The sequence below is a fragment of the Ailuropoda melanoleuca genome, chromosome 6 (assembly GCF_002007445.2).
Source record: "Ailuropoda melanoleuca isolate Jingjing chromosome 6, ASM200744v2, whole genome shotgun sequence".
In the NCBI taxonomy this organism is placed as follows: Eukaryota; Metazoa; Chordata; class Mammalia; order Carnivora; family Ursidae; genus Ailuropoda; species Ailuropoda melanoleuca.
In genome coordinates this window covers 98,424,578-98,445,935 of record NC_048223.1, presented here as the reverse complement: position 1 = coordinate 98,445,935, position 21,358 = coordinate 98,424,578, and the positions used below count along the sequence as shown (strand labels likewise).

Sequence of the window (21,358 nt, the reverse complement as noted above, 5' to 3'; positions counted from 1 at the left end):
CAAATGAGAAATAAAGTGAGAATTCACAAAGGGTTCTTACGTATCAGTAATAAAAAGACGGACCTCAAGAGAACATAGGGAGATGATGGGATCACATAGTTCACAAGAAAGAAAAATACAAATGTCATATAAAACATGGAAAACTATACAATCTCGATACAGTGAAATACCATTTTTCACCTACCAGTTGACAAAAAGAACTTGATAAAACCAGTGTTGGCCAGGTTGTGGGGAAATAGGGCTTTTAAATATATTATTGGTGGGCGTATAAGTAGACATATGTTTGCAATTTGATAGTGTCTATTGAAATCTCAAATGCATATACCCTTTTATCTATCAATCCCAATGCTAGGAATTTACCCTGCCATGAACAAGAGTCCAACCATTTCTTTGTTTTGCTTGTTGTTATCTGTTTGTTTGTTTTCTCTTCCTCTCCCGTGAGGCTTTGTTTAAATAGTAAAAATTAGAATCAACCTGAATGTACACTAATAGGAGCCTGATTAAATGAAATTTAGTACTATGTTACTTTGAAAAGAATGGTCTATATGCACTGTTACAAAAAGATCTCAAAATTAAGGAAGTAAAAAGGTAAAAATGAAGGACAGTGTACGTAGAGCATTCGGTAATTTAAAAAATATGTATATCTAGGGGCGCCTGGGTGGCACTGCGGTTAAGCGTCTGCCTTCGGCTCAGGGCGTGATCCCAGCGTTATGGGATCGAGCCCCACATCAGGCTCTTCTGCTGTGAGTCTGCTTCTTCCTCTCCCACTCCCCCTGCTTGTGTTCCCTCTCTTGCTGGCTGTCTCTATCTCTGACAAATAAATAAAAAATCTTAAAAAAAAAAATGTATATCTAATTTTTCTGAAGGGTGCCCAAGACTCTATTAACAATGGTTATCTTCAGATGAAGAGATCAGAGGGGTGAGAGACTTAATACTTCAAACTTTTGAACATGTATTTCTTTTAAAGACCTATTCATTTGAGATTGAGAGAGAATAGGGGAAGGGGCAGAGGGACCGAGAGAATCTCGAGCAGACTCCACACTGAGTGCGGAGCCCAACGTGGGGCTCGATCTCACGACTCTGCGAGCACGACCTGAACTAAAACCAAGAGTCGGGACATTTAGCCAACTGAGACACCAGGCGCCCCTGATAATGTATTTTTTTAATGTTTGATAGAGGTTATCTGGGTGTTAAAGGTGGTGGGATTGTGGGCCATTTTTTTTTCTTATACCTTTCAGTATTAGGAATAATATATAATAATATATTAGGAATAAATGTTATTTGAAAAAATAATTGTACCCAGAAGGGGAATCATTTCCAAGGCTCCTCTGATGAGAGTACTGAGACTCATGCTTTATAGAAACTCAGCTGACACCTTTCATTATCGCTTTTCCTTGTCATTCAAGATGACCCAGCAGAGCACTTGGAGGTACAGGGATTGGAAAGGGTTTGCGCTTTATTTCAGGAATCTAGGCCTTATCTTTCTTTGGGTTCTCCAGTGGATCCATGACCACCAAAATGGCAAACCATTTTTTTTAAAGATTTTATTTATTTATTTGATAGAGAGAGAGCACAAGTAGACAGAGCAACAGGCAGAGGGAGAGGAGAAGCAGGCGCCCCGCCGAGCTGGGAGCCCCAATGCAGAACTCAATCCCAGGACTCTGGGATCATGACCTAAGCTGAAGGCAGATGCTTAACCGACTGAGCCATCCAGGCGCCAAAGGGAATTTCTGTATCGGTAGGGAACTTGGACAATGAAAGTGCTTTCAGCTCTGAAAGTCTGTTTTTTTTTTTTTTTTTTACACACACATGCACGTTGGGGAGGGCATTAGACTCTTCCTATTCTCTGACCTGCTGATCTGGTATTTCTGCAACTGTCCAGCTGTTGTTCCTATGTTGGGCGCCGAGGAGGAGGCCCACAGGCCATATCCATTGGGAAAAACTGTGACAAGTTTGGCATTGTAGCGCATGAGTTGGGCCATGTGGTTGGGTTCTGGCATGAACACACCCGGCCAGACAGAGACCAGCATGTCACCATCATCAGAGAAAACATCCAACCAGGTAAGGAACCAGTATGGAGTCTGGAAGCCACTGGCCAGGAGGGTGGCACCCACCAGGGCAGACAGGTGTGAAGGAGAGGGGTTTCAGGGAGCCGACCAATGTTCATGTGTTAAGTAAGGAGGCAGTGACCCTATCATGCAGGCGTTTGTCTCGAGCACTGCCACTGTCATCTGTGGCCCTTCCTGGGAGGTGTTCTTGCCATAGCTTGTAGGTTACAGCAGGAATGAAATGACTTTTCATGTTGTGAAGGGTAATGTTCCTAACAGGAGCAGAATGGACCAGAACACTGTTGCAGCATCAAAGCTGAGAAGCCAAAAAAGGAGTTCTCCTGGTTGGTTTTATAAGAGTCCCCTTTGCTGACTTCAGCAGCACATCTTTTTGAAACTGAAATACAATTAGGACACGAGTACATGTAAATGAAGTATTTCTGCCTGGGAATGTTCTGCCCCAAGGCAGATAGAGTGTCCAAATTAAAACAAAACAAAACAAAAAAACAAAAACAACCCCCCCAAACTTCTCATGTTAAATAATTTTATATAGAAGTCCATAATGAGCATGAAAGTAGCTGACTGAATAATTTGGTTGCCTTAAAATGCTTCCGAGAGTCTGAATTGTGAATTATTTGGGATTGAACTTAACTCTTTGATTTTTCTTTTGTTCTTTCAGTAGCAACATCAGAGATTTATTTGTTTTTTAAGTTTCTGAGCAATCAGATCGATAACGAGCCTGTCTACAAACTTAGTATGACGGTTTCCAGTGGCACTTGGGGAGGGGTCATTGGGTGGTGGGGTTGGGAGAACCTAGGGCTGTTCCAAGTTTCACATTTCCAGTCTGTTAAAAACGAGAACCACCACAACCCTGCTATTTGATTGGGCCAACCGAGCTCTCAGAAGTTGCTATGGGCCCTCCTTCTCCCGCTCTGCCTCCTTTCAGGTACCTGCCTTGGTTTTCAAAGGCCTTAACAGAGTGTTGTGTAACAGGTCAGGAGTATAATTTCTTAAAAATGGAAGCTGGGGAAGTGAGCTCTCTGGGAGAGACGTACGACTTTGACAGCATCATGCACTACGCCCGGAACACCTTCTCAAGGTCGGAATCTATGCTTCTGTCTCATCTGTGTTTTATTGTGGCTGCCGCAGGCATGGGTCGGATTCCTGGAGGTCTGCGGAGAGTGGGTCTCTGCATGCTCCTCGCACAGTTGGCCTGTCTGTCCTTGAAATACAGTGGCCTCTGGGCTGCAGTGAAATATAATCTAATCAGGTTCCCCTAATAAGACTGAATCCCATTGTGAAGCTGGTGTTCCATCATGCCCTAATGTCACAAGCAGCAAACTGGAAAGGGGAAATTATCGAGAGATTGGCCGGGATAATAACTTAGGGGCTCTGTGTAAAATTTCCAGGGGGTGGGGGAGCCTTCTAAAGCACGTCCTTGATGTAAGCCTGGTGGCACTTACCGATTCTCTCAAAGAGGTGTGGTTTATTGGCAGCTAGACTGTATGAGAGCTGGGAGGGTTGTAAATCATGGATTCATTTTTGAGGTGAAGAAAATGAGGCTCCAGCCAGCTTGAGGGCACACAGGTAGCTGGGGTCAGAGTGAGAACAAAGATCCAGGTTTCCTGCCTTCTGGTCACGCTCGATGGTAGCCAGTGTACCCAAGTATGGCCAGGCCGGTGATTTACAGCCGGCATCGGCAGGATCTGTTTTGATGAGCTATTGCTGTGCTGGACTGGGTGTTAAGTATTTCCAAAATTGCCCTTCCTTCTAGACCATATGAATGTTTTGTATAAAGAAGTTTTCTCTCACTAGTCCCAGTGTTGTGGGTCTTTCCACCCTTGAGTTAGAGGAGACACAGGGCGAATATTTTCTCTCTTCACACTTTCTTCTCAGTTTCGTCTTAAACCTAGCTTGTTTGCTTTTTATTTACTATTTGATCACTGAAAAAAAAGATTTGAAATGGTTCCCAGTGTATACATGGGACAAACAAGAAACAAATAAATGAGGAAACTTGAGGATGGGGAGGGGAAAGTAAGGGTAGAGAGCTACACTGAAGCTTGGAATCAACTGACTATTCAGAATACATGCCATAAAGTCATGTACATTTTGGTGGGATTGGCAGCAAATCCTGCCCTGTGCTTCTTAGCAGTTATAGCAAAGACGGAAACAATCCATTTCATGAGTTGCTATGTCCGTAAAGATCAAAAGAAACCACTCTTTCAGGATACACACCACTCTTGGGAGTGAATGGGGAACTGTGTACCCAGGGCTCATTGGCTCTTGGGTAGGGCTCCTGGAAGCACGCTGTTGATGAGGTCACAGAACTGGGGGAGAGATCCTCCAAACCACATCCCAAGTTCTCAGTTGCAGGGGAGTGGGGCACTGTCCCTCTGACCATGCAGCTGATTTAGCTGTGATTTCCATCCTGCACGCACCCAGGCGGGTCTCTCCAGAGCTCTAATGGGTGGAGTTTTGTCAAAGTCAGCGTCTTTGAACAACTGGCATGGGACTGACTGACCCTGTTCTCATTACTCTTCCCTGGCTCCTTATCAGAGAATACAGGGGGCACATGTAATGAAGAGACCACCGAATTGAGAGTCAAAGACAGGGTTCCAGTCCTAGCGCTCTCACACACTGTGCTACTGAGGGAGGTGTAGACAGTAATCAGGATAGCTTTGTGCTGGGTCAAATCTCCAACTCTCTGGGCATCAGTCTCCTCATGAAAGGCTTGGACTAGATGTGCTCTGAGCCCCTTCCAGCTCGAACATTTCCTGTTGTGATTTCTTAATCTGGTGCAGATGGGTGAGGCACTGACAGATGGGGTTGCCTTCATTGCCACATGGACATTTGAGGCTCCCTCTTCTACGTTGGGAAACAGAGACCTTGGAGGATCTACCCTGGGGGTCTTTGGGGGGTCTCAAGAAACAAGGCGGGGGTGCAGGATGAGAGCCCACCCTGTAGAGGTCAGAGCGGGATGCTTGGCTGTGGGTGCTGGGTGGACTCACGGGTTTGGAAAATGGTGTAGGAAATGTGTGGGTCACACCACATCAGGGGTTGGAGGCTGCTAAGTAGAGACCAATATTGATTTTGTAGAGAATCACTGTCAAGTCGGACCAAGTGATGAGGTTGTACTTTGGGTCTTGTTTCCATAGCTGTCCTAACTCTTCATATTGCTTTATAATTTGTCTGTTAATTATTATTACAAATTCATCTTCTCCTATTTATCTGTTACATCCCTCTCTCCCTAGACTGAGATCTTTGAGGGCATCCTCTTCTAGTTTCCAGCACCTACCATGGTGCCTGGCACAGAGTAGATGTTCAATAAATATTTCTTAAGTGAACAAATCGATNTAAATATTTCTTAAATGAACAAATCGATGAATGAATCAAAGGAGACAGGGCAATGCTGCGGGCTAGATGAGGGAAGAAGTTTCCACTATCCTCATGCGTTTCTGTCCACATATCCGCAGATGCGGTGTCCCTTCATAAGGAGAATCTACAGGCATCTCCTGTGCGGGGGTTGGCAATAAATTACTTCCAATGGGCTGTAGGAACTGCACTGCCTCTCCAGTGCCTGCTGGGTGCCAATTACTATGAAAAGCTCTGAAACCAGAGGCCAGGGCAGGAATGCACATAGTGTCTTCTGGCACCAGCATTTATTTTCTTGTGTTTTTTGGGGGAGCGGGGGGTTAAGTAGGCTCCACCCCCAGCATGGAACCCAACATGGGGCTTAAACACAGAACCCAAGATCCAGACTTGAACTGGAGATCAAGAGTTGGACACTTAACGGATGGAGGCACCCCAAGGTTTTATTTAAGTCATCTCCACACCCAATGTGGGGCTTGAACTCACGATCCCGAGATCAAGAGTTGCATGCTCCACCAACTGAGCCAGCCGGGCACCCACTTTTCTTGTTTTTCTTTTAAGAAAAAGAAATCTTTATTTTTTTCCTGTGACCTCTAGCTCAGAATGCCATCCCTTTTGCCCCTCAAGGAGATAATCATTATTAACACTGTTGTCAACATGGAGCAGTTTATCAGCACAGACCAGCTGAAGCCCATGGACCAAATCCCTGAAATAATAGCTCCCCATCAAGAGTACCCAGAACCCCTCAGAGGGAGATAGGTGAGCGGACAGCACATGGTTGCAATGGGCAGCCGGGTAGGAGCACAGCAGCTCCCTTGTAGGCCTTGAAGGGAGGCAGATGTCTCTTTCTGCCGCCGTGATGTCATCAGTGCTACAGAACAGTATACCCCCAAACTAATGGCTCACAACAACAACTTACTTTTTGTGACATTGTGGGTCATTCCGGTTCATTCTCTGATTTTGCTTGGGATCATTTCCATGGCCATAGTCATGTGGCAGCGCCACTGGCATGAGAAGTCCAGGATGGCCAGCACCACATGTGGTCCATGTGCTGCCCGTCCGCCAGGGGGCCCCGCGGTTCTCCTCCCTGGCTCTCGTCCTCTGGCAGGCTAGACTGGACTCTTCACTGCATGGGGACTCAGAGTTCCAACAGGACAAGCTGGGAGGCTGCAAGACTCTTAAGACCCAGGCTCTGGAACTTGCAGGATAGAACTTCTGTCTCGTTCCATTGGCCAGAGCAAGGTGCAAGGCCAAGAATGTGGACAATAGGAGGCACAATTCATTATTTTAACATTCTACCACAGCTACTTGCTTACCCCTGCCTCAGAGTTTGGAACAATTCTGGCCACTCTATTTTGTGGCGAGTAGATAACTTCATTGTCCTTTCTGCCAATTTTCTGCATGGATTTTCAGGAAACTACTTTGTTCCGTGGGACATTTATCAACGGCCTCCTTACTAGGATGGTCTTTCCCGGCCCACTTTTTGTCAAGTGTCGCGCCCTCTTACTCTATGTCATTACTCCCGGCCACACATGCCCTGGAGCTAGGCTGCACATCGTCTTTGAGTCTGTTGAAGAGAAAAGTGGCCTGTAGAACAGTTGCTCATCTGGAGACATGTGCCCTTCCTGCTGATGGGAAACTCAATCTTCGTGTGTCTTTACAATTGATCTGTCTCCTTCCAACTTCGTTTTCTAGTTTCCTGCAGGCCCTCCCTCCTCCCCTTTGGTTGGACCCAGGCTGTGGGGAGTGACGTCTTTGCAGGTCACTGGGCAAGGGTCCAGGAGCTGAGGAGACAGTTCGGTGGTAGAGGGGCGTCTTTGTTGGGAGAGCTCAGAGCTGACAGCTTTATTCCCTAGAGCATCTGCCAAAGCCTTTCTTGGTTTAGCTGAATGTCAGTGCTAAGTGTTGTCCTACATAAGAGGGTGTCACTGCAGCGGTTCACGCAAGGGACGCCTCTTGTAGTAAATATCTTCCAGAGCCCGCCGCCTTGCTGGCAGCTCAGGGACAAGTTGGGGAGGGAGTCCCAGCCCCCAAAAGCTGTCCGAGTGAGGGCTGATGTTGTTCGTGCTGTTTCGGTGTTTGAAGTCTCCCACATTAAAGCCGACTGTTTCTTGGGCAGTGGGAATCCCTGGCTGGAAGGAGGAGGAGGCGGGAGATGGGCTCCAGGCCTGCCTGGGTTCCAGGGCTGGCTCTCCACGACTAGCTCTGTACTCTGGGAGAGACACTTAAACTCTGCAGGCTTTTTCCTCACCTTTGGGGAGGAAGCCCTAATAAGCATGGCATCCCCACGGCATGCCCCTGGCAGAGTTCCCTGTGTGCCATGGGCTTCAGCGGGGTTGGCTGGCCGGGGTTGCTAAGAGATTGTGGTGAGCTTTACATTTTGTGCAGCAAAATTTCTTCCCTCAGGGGAATCAAGAAAATAATTACAAATGGACACATTTTATGTTAGGGCAGAAGGGCCCCTTCTTAGATTTAGTAGGTGATTGAATTTAGAGTTTTATGGAGAGTCATTACTTGTGGTTTAAAACTTGGCAAAGTCAGTGAAGGAAACCAAGGATTCCACTAAAGTTTCTCTAGAAGGCTCTGGACCCATAGATGAGGCAACAGGAATTAGAGAAAGACAAGCCAGCTGGTTAAAGTTTAGGGATAGGGATGCTTCAAGGAAATTGGCAGATGATCTAGGCTCCTGCGTGCTTCCATGGGAACGAAAGCTTGAAGTCTTACTTAGAAAAAGTATATGCCAAACCAGAAAGATAATCAAACATGTAACCAGCAAGAAATAGGGATAAAGTGTTTTCCAAGGTAGTGCAGAGTTTAAGGGAAAGGAAATGTTTNCCAGAAAGATAATCAAACATGTAACCAGCAAGAAATAGGGATAAAGTGTTTTCCAAGGTAGTGCAGAGTTTAGGGGAAAGGAAATGTTTGAGAGAGAGAGAGAGGGAGGAGAGAGGACAGTGCAGCTAATATACAGGTTAACGTGCATTTTCACATTTCCTTTGGGTATGCATTACTTGGCAAGATTTTTTGAAGACACTGCCCTACCTTGGTTACATAATTTAATTCAGAAAGCATTTCTGGACCTTTAATGCTCCAGTCCCTGGAGGTCATAGAGGGCATAGAGATGAAGGTCTTCGTCTCTCTGCTTGAGGAACTTACTGTTTAGCGCAGAAGACAAATACCTTCATCCTTCAAAAAAGACACTGGAGTATGAGAAGAGACTGGATAAGGCCCAGGGATAGCCCAGAGAAAGGAATGAATAACTCAAGATGGGAGGGACAAAAAGGGCTTAAGAAGACTTTTAAGAGGGAAGGCCATCTGATGGGGTTTCGGTGAATGAACAGGAGTTTGCTAGTGGACAAGAAGATGGGCAGTGGGCAGCCTCAGCGGACGACAGCCTGTGTAAGGGCAATTTTGGGGCTAGCAGAAGATCGGCATTGCTCAAGATACCAAGTGGGGTGGAGGTGTTGGAAGTGGCTGGAGAGGAAGGCAGAGGCCAGTGAGCCAAGGGCCTGGGGATCCAGGTAGTGGTCGGAGATCAGTGGAGGCTTCTAAGTAGAGAGGACACAAGCCTGCCCTTGCATTTCTGGACCGTCCCATTGCAGTGTTAGAGGGGGCAGCACAGGGCTGGCTGAGGCTACAGGGAGGGAGGCCACTGAAGAAGATACCGGGAAGAACTCAGGAAGGGGATGCTGTCTGAGCTAAGGCAGTGCTCTGGAACGAGGAGGAGGGCATGGATTCAAGGCACGACAGAAGGTGCCATGGTGCCTTTGGATTCGGTCTTGGGAGGCAAGGTTCATGGGATGAGCATGGATATGAGACCCAGGGGACAGTGCAGTAGAGGGGTCACCAGGCATCTGGGGCTTAGCAGGTGTTTCTGGGGGTCAGAATCAGTGCATTCTCTGTGAACCTTTCCATGGTGGCTAAAACCCAGAGAAGCTGATGGAGCAGGAGAGGAGGAAGAAGGCACAAACTCCAGGAAGAGCCCAGAGGGGCAAGCAGAAGTGGACGTTCACTTGCTGCTCAGAGACAGTGGTGCCCTGGGAGCCAGGGGAAGAGAGTCTGGGGGAGGAAGGAGCAGCACAGTGTCAGTGCTGTCAGAGAAGGCAGGTGGGGGTTGACAGGTGTCCATTCGAGTCGTCAGTCGGTTGGTGACTGCTGATCATTGCGGTGCAGTCTGACTGCAGTGGCATTGAGGAGTGAATGGGAGGTGGGCAGCCAGACAGAATGGAGACAGTTCTTTCTGGAAACCTGGTTAAGAAGGGAGGGAAGAAACAGGTAACTGAAGAAGGAGCTGGTTTGGAGGGAGGCCCTCCCTACCATGAGAGGCTCCGCTTCAGGGGTCTGGAGGCAGAATTGGAGGCTCAGTCAGGGGTCCGTCAGGCCCACATCATGGAGGTGTGAGCATGTACTCAGCTGGGCAGCCTGCTGTCTGATCCTCTGTTTTGGTCGTTTTCGATTTCCTTCATGTGGGAATAGAATAAGATGTTAGAGCTGGAAGGGGCTGCTAAGTGTCTAGGACACTCTCTTACTGTTAGAGTTGTAAACTGAGGCTCAGGGAAGGGAAGGGGCTTGTCCGAACTCACCCAGGCGGCAGAGCCAGGCTGTACATGGAAATCTCTTGACCGGGGCTCTCTCAGTTACCTTTGCTCTCTGCATTCATCTCACTTTCCATCTGATCATCCCCATTGCCAGAAAGGACCCCCAGACCGACTCCCATTATCCATCAACCCATCAACCACTACCTACTAACTAGCCCCTGAGAGCCTCACACTGTGCTGGCTCCCAGGCGCTCTCTGGAGCCTCTCCAAGACTTATCCGTGCTCAGTGGTGCCCGTTGCACAACTCGGGGAGGCTCCACGCACACCTAAGTCTCTCTGACTGGTGCTCCCCACAGTTGTACGATGCAGTGGCCTGGGGCCACTGTCAGGGGCTTTGTGGAAATGCTCAGTGCACATCAGTAAGGAAGCCCCCAGGCCAGTGGGCTAGAGCAGACTGGCAAACTTGGCAGAGTCATTTTCCCATCGGAAGTGAGTAGGCAGCTCCTGAAATGTAACACCCCGATGCCAGGATGAGTGAAGCCAAGCTCTTTGGTCCTACGGGTCTGCGGAGAGGCAGCCCAAAGACTAGGGAGGTCGATGTGGTTATGGGCAAGGAAATAAAGACTGTACATCCCAGCATGGCCAGCCGGACAGCCTTGACTCTTCTTTCTCCGTTCTCTCTCTTTTCTTCCTGTAGAGGAGTTTTCTTGGACACCATCCTCCCCCGCCGAGACGACAATGGCATCAGGCCAACCATTGGCCAGCGCGTACGGCTCAGTCAGGGAGACATAGCTCAAGCCAGGAAGCTGTACAAGTGCCCAGGTAACCGAATCCTGGGGAGCCCCGGGGCCTTGGCGGCCCCCACAGAGCGTGACTCAGCCACCCTTTGTAAATTTGCCTCCTCGCCGGGAAAGCAGCCTGGGGGACCTGAATCGGCTGCTGTAATTTCTGGCGTGCTGCTCTCGGGAAAGTTTTAGACAGTGTAGGGGCCCAAATGGGGGAGGTCATTGCCGGTAGTGACACGAAGAATAGGTCTGGGAGCTCACAGCTTCATTTGTGGGAATCTTCGGAATTCTCTGGCACAGCTCTGATATTCCAAAGAAGAAGAAGCCATAGAGGAGCAACAGAGAACAGGGGCCCAATGCAGTGTGTACCCCACAACCATGAAAGCCCCTCCCCTTCCTGTGGGAGGAGGAGATGTGGGTTTGGCGAAACAAAAACCAAAGGTTTTGCCGGAAGACCGTGAATGCAGGAGGGTGGTTTTAGAGGGATGGGAGTCAGCCTCCTAAATCTTCAGTGCGGTACAGGGTTTCGATGGTCTTGGGGCTTTCCTAGCCATACAAGGTGTAGGTCATTGGCTAGAAATCTGCCCTCAGAGCCTGGACAATACCCTGGGGTCTGAGGAGACATCTGCTTCTCCACCCACCCACGAGCCCCCTCCCCTTGAATGTGCCCTCTTTGCCTTCCGTCCCCTTGACATCAGCATCATCTTCCCCCCAACCTGCTGCCTTGGGAGGGAGCTGACGCTGACCCCTTTAAGCTGTTGAGTTTCAGTGCGATGCATTAGTTACAGCAGCCAGGGTTTACCACTGATGGGAGAGAACGCAGTTCAGTAGTGTGGGGAGGAAGAAGGAAATTCATTACCCACAGGTCCAATAACATTTTCCAAACCCCAGACCAGACACACAGTTTGATCATGGGAAATAGGGGCCATCTTAGAAAATCTAGGCCCTACTAAGTGGGATCACAGAGCATACAAAGGACTCTGTGGGGTTTGGTCCATCACAAAACTCTAGGAAATATGTCCATCTAACTATTAGTCATGTGGGGGCGTGTTAGGGCTGAAATGCAGGACACACGTATCATATGACCTTGCTGAATTGAAAGAGAAACCTTATAGCATTCTCTGGGAAATGCCATAGTATTTATTTAGTTATAATGTATATGCCTCTTACTTCCCCAAAGGATTGGAGGCAGCTGGTAAATACCATGGAGCCATATAGTAATGTATCTATCCTTGTAGAATGTTGATGATTATTCTAAAATAATTTCCATGGAACCCTTGGGGTGTTGACTGCCAGGCATAATCCTCATGATGCCTGGCAGTTGTTGGGTAACATGATATTGAAGCCGCAACATCCAGGATTTCCTGAGGCTGATGACGGGCCGCTCTCCAGCTATTCCTTCCTGCAGCTCACAAACTGCAGCTTCCAGTAATTTCAAGTAGTAACTAAAGGCAGGGCCATTGCCGAGTGGAGGTTGAATTGCATGTAGGCAGATATGGGTAAGGATGCTTGCTTCCCACACTTGGGGGGTGACCCGTGAGGGGAGGGGCATGCAGCAAACCAACGTCTTTGTCTTTGGGGTCTGGGTCCCGGGGGGTCAGGAGGTAAGGAACTTGCAGCTCCTACGCTTACTCATATGGGTATCTCTTTTTTTTTAAGGACAAATTAGAGGAAATATTTTTCACATACATAAGAACTAGGTTCTAGACTTACAACAGGCAACCCTCAAACATTCAAGGATGGAATAGCCTTCTGCAAAGTGTTCCAGCTTCCCATACCTCTGGTCATTTTTGTGTTTTCTTGACTGTTTATTTGGTAGCAGAGACAGGTAGCAGAAAAAGAGGCAAGATTCAAACTAATGAGTTTCTAATGAAATGAGTTTCCAAGTGTTTCCTTTGTCTTGTTGCTTCACCCACTTGTACTTTTCTGTGGTCACTGCCACAGATATTACTAGTCGTAATTATAATGGCCACTATGTGTGGAGTGCTCCCTGTGTGCCAGGCACTGAGCTGATCCATGTCATTACCCCTTCGGGCAGCTCCTGCCCATTTTACAGACAAGAGAACTAAGGCCCAGCAAGGCTGGGAAACTTGCCCGCCATACTTGAGGCCGTGCTCAATCCTGAGAGCCTCAGAAGAAACCCCTGGGTATTACTTTTTGGTGCCCAGTTCCTATTTTCACTTTTATTAGCCAGAAAAAATTGTCAATCTCCCTGACATGCTTCTCACCGATGCATCCTGAGGGCTTCGGCTGGTCAAGAGCTGTTGCTTGCTCAGCAGCCTGGTGCAGGGCGCTGCTTAGATGGGGAGCATGTCTGCCGGAATCACAGTGGTTGTTTTCCTTGTGCAGCATGTGGGGAGACCCTGCAGGACACAACAGGAAACTTTTCTGCACCTGGTTTCCCAAATGGCTACCCTTCTTACTCCCACTGTGTCTGGAGGATATCGGTCACGCCAGGGGAAAAGGTAGGTGTGAAACCACCTCAGGGAATGACATAGCTTTCTTTGAGTTGGGTAAGGTGTGGGAGATTATATTATTGTTAATAGCAGTAAAAATAGCTGTTATGCTGTGAGCACCCACTGTGTGCCAGCCGTGTGCCGTGCTAGCTTGCTTGACATTATTTCTGGACTTTTGACCAGTATCATACCAATGGAGGCCTAGAAGCAAAATGTCCACGTGAATGATAAATCAAGCTCACAGCTTGTAAAACAAAGTAGACTCTATCCTTCTTCCTTGATAAATACACCATCAGAATGCCTTGGAAGGTGAGGATCCAATTTAGAATTCCTTGACCCCTCAGAGTGTTGCTCTGGAAGGTAGCCATGTGGGGCAAGCTAGCCCCCAACCCACAGCTGGCTCCTCCTTCTCAGCCCCGCATTTCATCTCAGGAGCACCAATAGCGAACCTCCAGCCTACTCTCCCACCTTGCAAAGAGCTAGTCCTCCAGTAGAAGTGGCCTGGTTAGATGGGCTGTCTACCTCTGGGAGGGTGGATTCGGGGCACAGATCTCTGCATGCTCTGGAAGTGGGCTCAGGACCATTGGGACAGGAGCTCCCAACATCCTGGGCACATGGAGTGAGGTCTAGGAGCTATGCAAGCTCTGGGTGAGCACGATCCTTTGGGTCTGAAGATTCTATGATTCCCTCCAGATTCCCTCTGGAACTGAGCCAAGGTAGCAGCTTCTTTAGTCCTGGTCCAAGGGTGGTGTGTTCTCAACCCTACCGCAGGACGCATCTCTTCACGTCCATTATATGGATAAGGGACTTGAGGCTCAGACATTCAAAAAATTGCCAAAATTCACAGTAAAGTCTAGAACTGGGACCTGGGGCTGCCACACTCCTAAAATGTGTGTGTGCGTGCGCGTGTGTGTGTGTGTGTTTTCACACTTCCCTTCAAATCCAAGGGTTCTTCAGACTAGATGCTGCTGTCTTTGAGATGCCCTCTCTATGCCTTGGGTGAAGCTTCCTACAGTCATCCCTGCCATAACTTGTCTCACAATATCATGACTGCTGGTTTATTTGACTGCCCGCCTTGTAGACCCTAAACTCATTGAGGACAGGGACTGTTCACCCCTAGATCTCCAGTATCCAACATAGCCCATGGCACATAGTCACACAAAAAGTGTTTGTTGAATGGGCATGTGAATGGACGAGTGGCCAAGTGAAAAACCTGCAGCTGGGGGACCATGGGGGTGATGGATTTTCGGGTGCTTATAGTCAACGTCAGTTATTCCTAATTCATAACTGTTAAAAATTTACATGTTTTCTATGGTCTGGGTAGTATTCTCAGCATATTATATGGATTATCTCTTTTAATCCTCAGAACTTCATGTGATAGGTGCTATTAGCACATTAATTTTTCAGGTAAGGAAATGGTCTTGCCTAAGGCTACTTAGTGTATTGCAAAGTTGGGATCTGAACCCAGGTGAAAACCTGGATGCTTAGCCATCAGTCCCATATTATTTCACAAAGGGGTCAGGCTAATAGGCATTGAACATGCATTCACAACCATGTGCTCATGTATGCGTGTGGTAACACACAACACCCACACGCAACTCTTCCTCTGGGTCGAAGCATTTATGACAGCATGGCTGTCATCTTGAGCCTGAGGAACTCCAGGCTTGTTTTCTTTGGGGGCCGGTGCTATCTCTGTGCCTGCTGGAGGCATTAATGAGAGGGAGGCAGGAAGAAGGAGGAGGAAGAGGAAGTGTTCTAGTAATCCCTAAATTGTTGAATTGCCCCACATGGCAGAGGCTATGTGATATGTTTGAACTGCGTAAGATTCATCAAACCTTAATTATTATTGCTAACTGGGGGGCAGGGAGAATATACATCGTTGAAATTCCTATACCAATTATTTCCATTTCTGCTTCACCCAGCCTTCCCCAGAGCTGCTAGTAATTAGCAAACTTGATTGATTCGAATATCACCTTTTGTTTATCACCTCTTCTCCTATGGTCTTTATGGTTCCCTAACATATTTAAAATAATTAGCCTAAATAATTATCCCATTCATTTCCATCATGCATGTGTTACTAAGGAAGTTGTAATAACATTTTCTTTCTGAAAATTTGAAAACCTAAAGAATTATATTGCAACCAGCTAGCCAATACGACTGAGCCCTTCTGGCTGAATGTGAGCACTGTGGGAGATACAAAAGACATCTAATTTACAATCCCTATCTTCAAGAGATTTAGAGTTTTGTTAGGGTTCCCCACCCCTTACCTCTAGAGAGTCTGATTTCATTGAAGGAGGGGCATTTGCTTGGCCCAGTATTACTTCTTACACTTTTGAGGTGTTACTAATCCGCAAGCAGGGTTGAGAACCACTGGTCTAGTTTGAAAGAAGAGCGACATCTCTCACACACACACACACACACATACACACACACTGTACAACACAGGAGGTGAGCTTGGCTATTATTTTCTGTCCTCCCTCTTCGTTTCATAGGAGATCAGAGGGCTTTGCGGAAGAAAGTGCTGCTTGGCCTGAGACCTGAACATTGGTGGGATCGGCCCAAAGGAAGGGGTGGGCACACTCAACGCTAATTAAGACAGGGGGCCTGTGAAGAGCACTTAGTGTGTCGGTTTGTGGAGCACTAAGTGTGCACTCAGCGTGGCTTGATTTGTTTAAATTGCGTTTATTGAGTGCCTATTATGCATCAGATATAGCATGATACCCTCAATAGACAGTTTCTCGTGCAGCCCATCAATAACCCAATGGTGTGCGTGTTGTTTCGCAGAGAAGGAAACTGAACATCCAAGCGGGCGAGTGAGTGGTAGAGCTAGTGAGTGGTAGTAAGAGCTCAGAGCCAGTAAGGGGTAGAGCTGAGAAATTCAGATCTGCCTGACTCTAAAAACACCTGCCCTGCAGTCACTAGAAGAGGGCGAGGAGGGGGTCCCAATGAGGGACCATTCAGGCAGTCAGAGAAGGACTCGGGGTGGAGACAGAGGGCACTGGAGCTGGGCCTGGGGAAGTTCCCGTTAGCACGGGTCCCTCAGGATGCGTGGGGAAATAAGGTCACATGGGATGGACGCTGGAGGCTCTGGAAGGTAAGCAGAGAGTTTAATTTGTGAAATAGGGGCAGGGGGAGCCACTGAAGTTTTCTGAGCATAGGAGGGGTTTGATGAACATGAGATGGAAGTGCAAGATTGATTTAGGAGCCCTAGTGCACAGAAAGGGCCAGGGCATGGCAGGGAGGAGTTCAGGAATGATCTCGGCAGGAACAATGCAGACAGGGCTGCTGAAGGGGACACAGACATCTTAAGGGAAGGAAGTCTGTCAGCATTGGGGATAAACAATAGGGGCGAAGTAGAGATGACAGCAAGGGGCTGCACCCTGGTGACTGGTGTCACCTGCATATAGGGAAGCTGGAAGGGAAATGCTGCTGTGTTGAGGAGCTCTCACAGTCACTGGGGAGCAGGGAGGACAGGAGCCAGCCAGAGAGCGGCAGAGAGTGCTGAAGCCCAGAGAGAGGAGGTTCAAAGCAGGGGGGCCATGAAGATCTGGCTGGGAAGACACCGGAACCTTCCAGCCTGAGGCTTTTCTTAGAGACAGAGGGACCTGGGGCTGCCTGAATGCAAAAGAAAGTGGCCAGTGGATAGCGGAGAGAGATGAGCTGGCTCAGGGCAGGGGCCCTGAATGGGATAAGGCCCAGGGTCAGAGCTGCCGTGGCCAGGCAGGGTGAGCGAAGAGAGCGGAGAAAGGATGAAGCAGAGACATGCTGAGCATGGCAGACATGGCGTGGGCACCCTACATGGCAGGGCTTGATGGGGGCGATGAAGGAGGGATGCCCGAACTCTGCTCTGGGCCACCTGCCAGGGATGCCCCAAGCTGAAGGGTAGCAGGTTTGTGGGAGCAGTACCTGTGTGCCAAGTCCACAGGGTCACCCCGCCCCCTCCACGGTTTGTGGACAGGGGCATCTACTGAATGGCCTCATTCCTTCCTAGTCCATCTGAACCCCCAGCTCCCCAGCCTTCACTCCTCTTCACCCCCCTGCCTCCCCATTCCAGACACACACAGTACAACCTACACGGTTCCCCAAACTCTCCTTGCTCCAAGCTCATGTCAGTCCCTCTCACCAAAACGCCCTCTTGCCCTGTGTCTCTGCCCGCTGGGCCCCTATTCCCCTGAGGTTAAATGCTATCTCTTCGGAGAAACCTTCCTCAGTATCCTGGGCAGCATCTATTTCCCCCTCCTTGGGGCTGCAGGATTCCCTTCCTGTGCAGCCCTCTCTTTCCAGCATTTATTCAAGAGTGTTCTAACTGGCCTGACACTTCTGTGTTCTCTGAGCTCCCTAAAGGCAAGAACCTTATCTAGCTGATCTTTCTCAACTGGCCAACACAGACGGGCACATAGTAGGTGGTCAGCTAACAGTGGTGAGGTGAATGAATGCATGAATGAACGAATGAACAGACTAACTATGGGAAGGCTGTTGGATACACCACGTCTCAGAACAGTGAGGTCATGGCCGAGGGGACACTGATCACCGTGGTGCTCAGATGCACTCAGGCTAACCCCAGGCCCTTTGGAATGATTGATGATGTTATAAGATCTTTTCGTATCTCTGAACTTCACTGACCCCTTACCTCCTTCTAAATCCCCAGGCTCAATGCATCCCAGCCCATCTTTTTAATGCATCCTGTTTTCTATAAACCACCTACTGACTTCAAAAGCTCAAGTTATTCCCCAGACAGAACCAGAGGACCCATCTCCTCTGTTTACTCCCCATCCTGCTTAAGGTTTATTATTTAATGTCACAAGGTTTCCTGTGAGCGTGTCTTTGCGAGGACGCTCCTACTGTGGTCTGAGAGCTCTGTATGCTAAGAGGTAATGTGAGAACACAAGCTTGCAAGATGTGTCTTCAAAACTCCTCGGGCTCTGCTGCCGAAACTCACTTTACGGTCACTCTTTACAGATTGTCCTCAACTTCACATCCATGGATTTGTTTAAAAGCCGCCTGTGCTGGTACGACTATGTGGAGGTCCGGGATGGTTACTGGAGAAAAGCCCCCCTCTTGGGTGAGTTGACTTGAGAAAGTCTTGAGAGAGTGGCGAAGGGCTGTTCTGTGTGATGCCGTTAATGTGTGGAAGGGCCCGCCCTGACAGCAGTCACAGGAAGCTCTCAAGGGCCAGTGTCATTGTAAAACTCCAAACACTCCATTTGGCAACACGTGTTAAAAGCTTTTAAGACTGAGACTGCCCTTCAACCCAGTAATTCCGCTTCTTGGAATGTATCCTAAGGAACCAATTAAGGAAGTGTGCAAAGTTCTAGCTATGGGGATGTTCGCTGGAGCAGGAAAAATGGAAAACGGTTTAAATGTTCAACAGTAGGGGTTCGCTGAAAAAATTGGGATACATCTTTCCAGGGGAAAACTGTCCAGCCACTAAAAATAAAGTTGGAGGTGACTACTTACCGATACAGAAAGGTGTTCCCGTGCGTTGTCGCACAAAAAGGTGTTAAAATAGAACATGCAGCTGAATTCCAGTTTAATAAAAATACACGTATATGTGTATTTTGCAGGCTTTGCAAACTCAGATGCCCTCAGAAATAAGGCATACGTGAAGGCGATGGGGTTGTCATAATAAATGAAGGAGTGGTGGGGAGCGTGGCAAAGTGAACAGTGACTATCCTGACCAGAATTACTCAGAACGAAATTACTTAAAACATGTACAGGTTGGATTCAATTGGAAGAAACCATTTTGTGATCTACAGTATAAATATCAAGTAGAATTATAAACATAAATAAATAACATATAGTGGTTATTTCAGGATGATGGAGTATTTTTTTAAAAAATTTATTCTGGGGGCACCTGGGTGGCTCAGTTGGTTAGATGTCCAATTCTTGATTTTGGCTCAGGTCATGATCTCAGAGTCATGAGGTCGAGCCCTATGTCAGGCTCTGCTCTAGGTATGGAGTCTGCTCAAGAATTCTCCTTCTCCCTCTGCACCTCCCCCCCCATATGCTCTCTCTCTCTCTCTCTCTTAAAAATTTTTTTTGTTCCGTTTTTCTTGGTTTAGCTATATTTTCTAATTTTTCTACCATAAGCATGGACCCTTTCTGGGAGATGCCCAGTACATGAACTCATATGTGAAAAGGCAGCTTGGACCTTTCAGTGAGAGGCAGTGGGCTGGTGGCATAGGGAGAAAAGTCAGTTCATTCGGGATTGGTCACCAGAAGAGTGATTTCCCATGGGTGACCCAAAAAGATGAATGTATAGAGAACCAATGGCACGGTGTCCTGGGAACGGACATAGGGACTCCTTTGGCTCAGGAACAGCAATGGTGGAGCCAGAGAGGAATGCAGATTTACGAGGAGCCTGATGGAAGGGTTTTGGCTGATAGTGGATTGTCCTCATTTTTAGAGCAGTAGTAGCCTGGGCTTCCAGGTTCACCAGTCCAAGTCCTCAGTGAGATCTTTGTCCCTGGCATATCCTCATATGGGCAGAAAAGCCAGACCGGTTATGCTGTGACTAGCTGGCCTGGGAGTGAGCTGCCGTCTCGGGACAGCAGACTAGAGATGGAAACAGGAGAGGGAGAGAGTTAAGCTGGGGGGTTCTGTGGCCAGACCGAGCCTGACTTCAAGTCAGATTCCGGGTAGGTCAGAAGAGATAGGGACGGAGGGTCTGGCTGGACCCGAGGGGGCCTGGCAGATATTAAGCTCTGTATGGCCATGGGTCTCAGCCAGGTCAGCTTTCATTGGGAATAGCACATAAGCCCCTTCTGCCCAGACAACTGTGAGTTTAAATTCCTAGAGGTACAAACGGCTAGGAATTTGTGTCCACTCATGCTCAGGAAAGCCGCCACGGCAGGCTCTGAGTGGGGTACCAGCTTACCACCATCCTCAGTGGGGTAGTTTTCCATCTTGGTCAGTAAGCCAAGCGCAGACGGGAGCACGTATGCTGTAGGACAAATGGGTTTGGTTACCCGATGGCGAGGTGGAGGCTGCCTGCCCTGGATTTCTGCTTCCTGTCTCATGTGGGCAGATACAGTGCATGCTAGGAGCCAGAAGGAGGCATGGCTTTAGGGGTAGTACTGGTTGGGTGTGGCAGACAGACTGAGGGCTGCATTCCTGAAACTGGCTGGACATCAGCATCTGCCGGGAAGATTTCTCTAAATACAGATCCCGAGGAGACTACCGAATCAGAATCCCCATGAGCCGGGTCAGGGAATGAGCCTGCTTATTGGTAAATGTATGTGCATGGGTACCCGTTTAGCACCATATACGTAGAAAGGGGACCGCAGGGTGCTCATCAAACAACTGAAGCTGGTTACCGCTGAGAAAGGGAGCACAGAGGTGGTGCGCAGCTGGGTAGTTTGGTTTGTATGCTTCTGGATTGTTCTTCATCTTTTATAAGAAGGCATTCCGGTAGTATTTTATAATTAAACTAATACAAGGGGCTGTGTGGGAGGAGTTTCAATGACAACGTGCAATCACGGACCCCTCGACCTGGCAGGGGTCTTAAAGTCACCAGGAGAACACAGTCTTCGAGAGTGGACCAACTCGCTCTGTCCACATAGCCAGCCAGTGGCTGAGATCAGACGAGAACTCAGATGTCCTGGTCATGGGGAGTGGAGACTGCTGCATCTGAGAAGGGTATCCTGGTAGGACTGTCAGATAAAATGCATGATTCACTGTTTATCTGAAATTCAAATGTAACTGGCCTTCCTGTATTTCCGTTTGTGAAATCTGGCAACCCTAACCGCCCCCAGAGGAATGTGGTTGACTCAAAGGGCTCAGGGGAAGGAAGCTCTCGGTTATTGAAGTTCCCCAGAGAGGGCCGAGACACGCTTCTGAGAGTGGGCACAGCCAGAGGCGTTTCCAGTGATTCCCTTTTCCTGAACTTGAAACAAGAATTTTCTCACTGCAGATCCTGTGTCTCTGGCTACACTTTCATTAATGAGATGGGGCTTTTGCCATTCGTTGTTGTCGGTGATGGTCTGTTTTGTTTGGGTTTGGTGTGGGTTTTTGTTTTTTTTTTGGACTCATATTTTACACACTTTTGCAGTGTGTGTGTGTGTGTGCTGAGTGTGCCGCAGTCAAGGCATGGCCCAGTGCCTGTAACCGTCATTCTTCGTTTGCGGGAATTCTCCTTTGCCAACTATTTGGCCCTGCTCTGA

General features: G+C 48.3%; 1 protein-coding gene across 1 annotated transcript in view; it reads left to right on the top strand.

Moving 5' to 3' along the window:
• TLL2 (tolloid like 2) overlaps positions 1 to 21,358 on the top strand; it is a 131,525-nt gene that overhangs the window by 77,573 nt on the left and 32,594 nt on the right. The window contains 5 exon segments of the mRNA XM_034663052.1: positions 1,883 to 2,061; positions 3,042 to 3,147; positions 10,653 to 10,777; positions 13,090 to 13,205; positions 18,156 to 18,258. Coding sequence (XP_034518943.1) covers positions 1,883 to 2,061; positions 3,042 to 3,147; positions 10,653 to 10,777; positions 13,090 to 13,205; positions 18,156 to 18,258 — 629 coding nt within the window.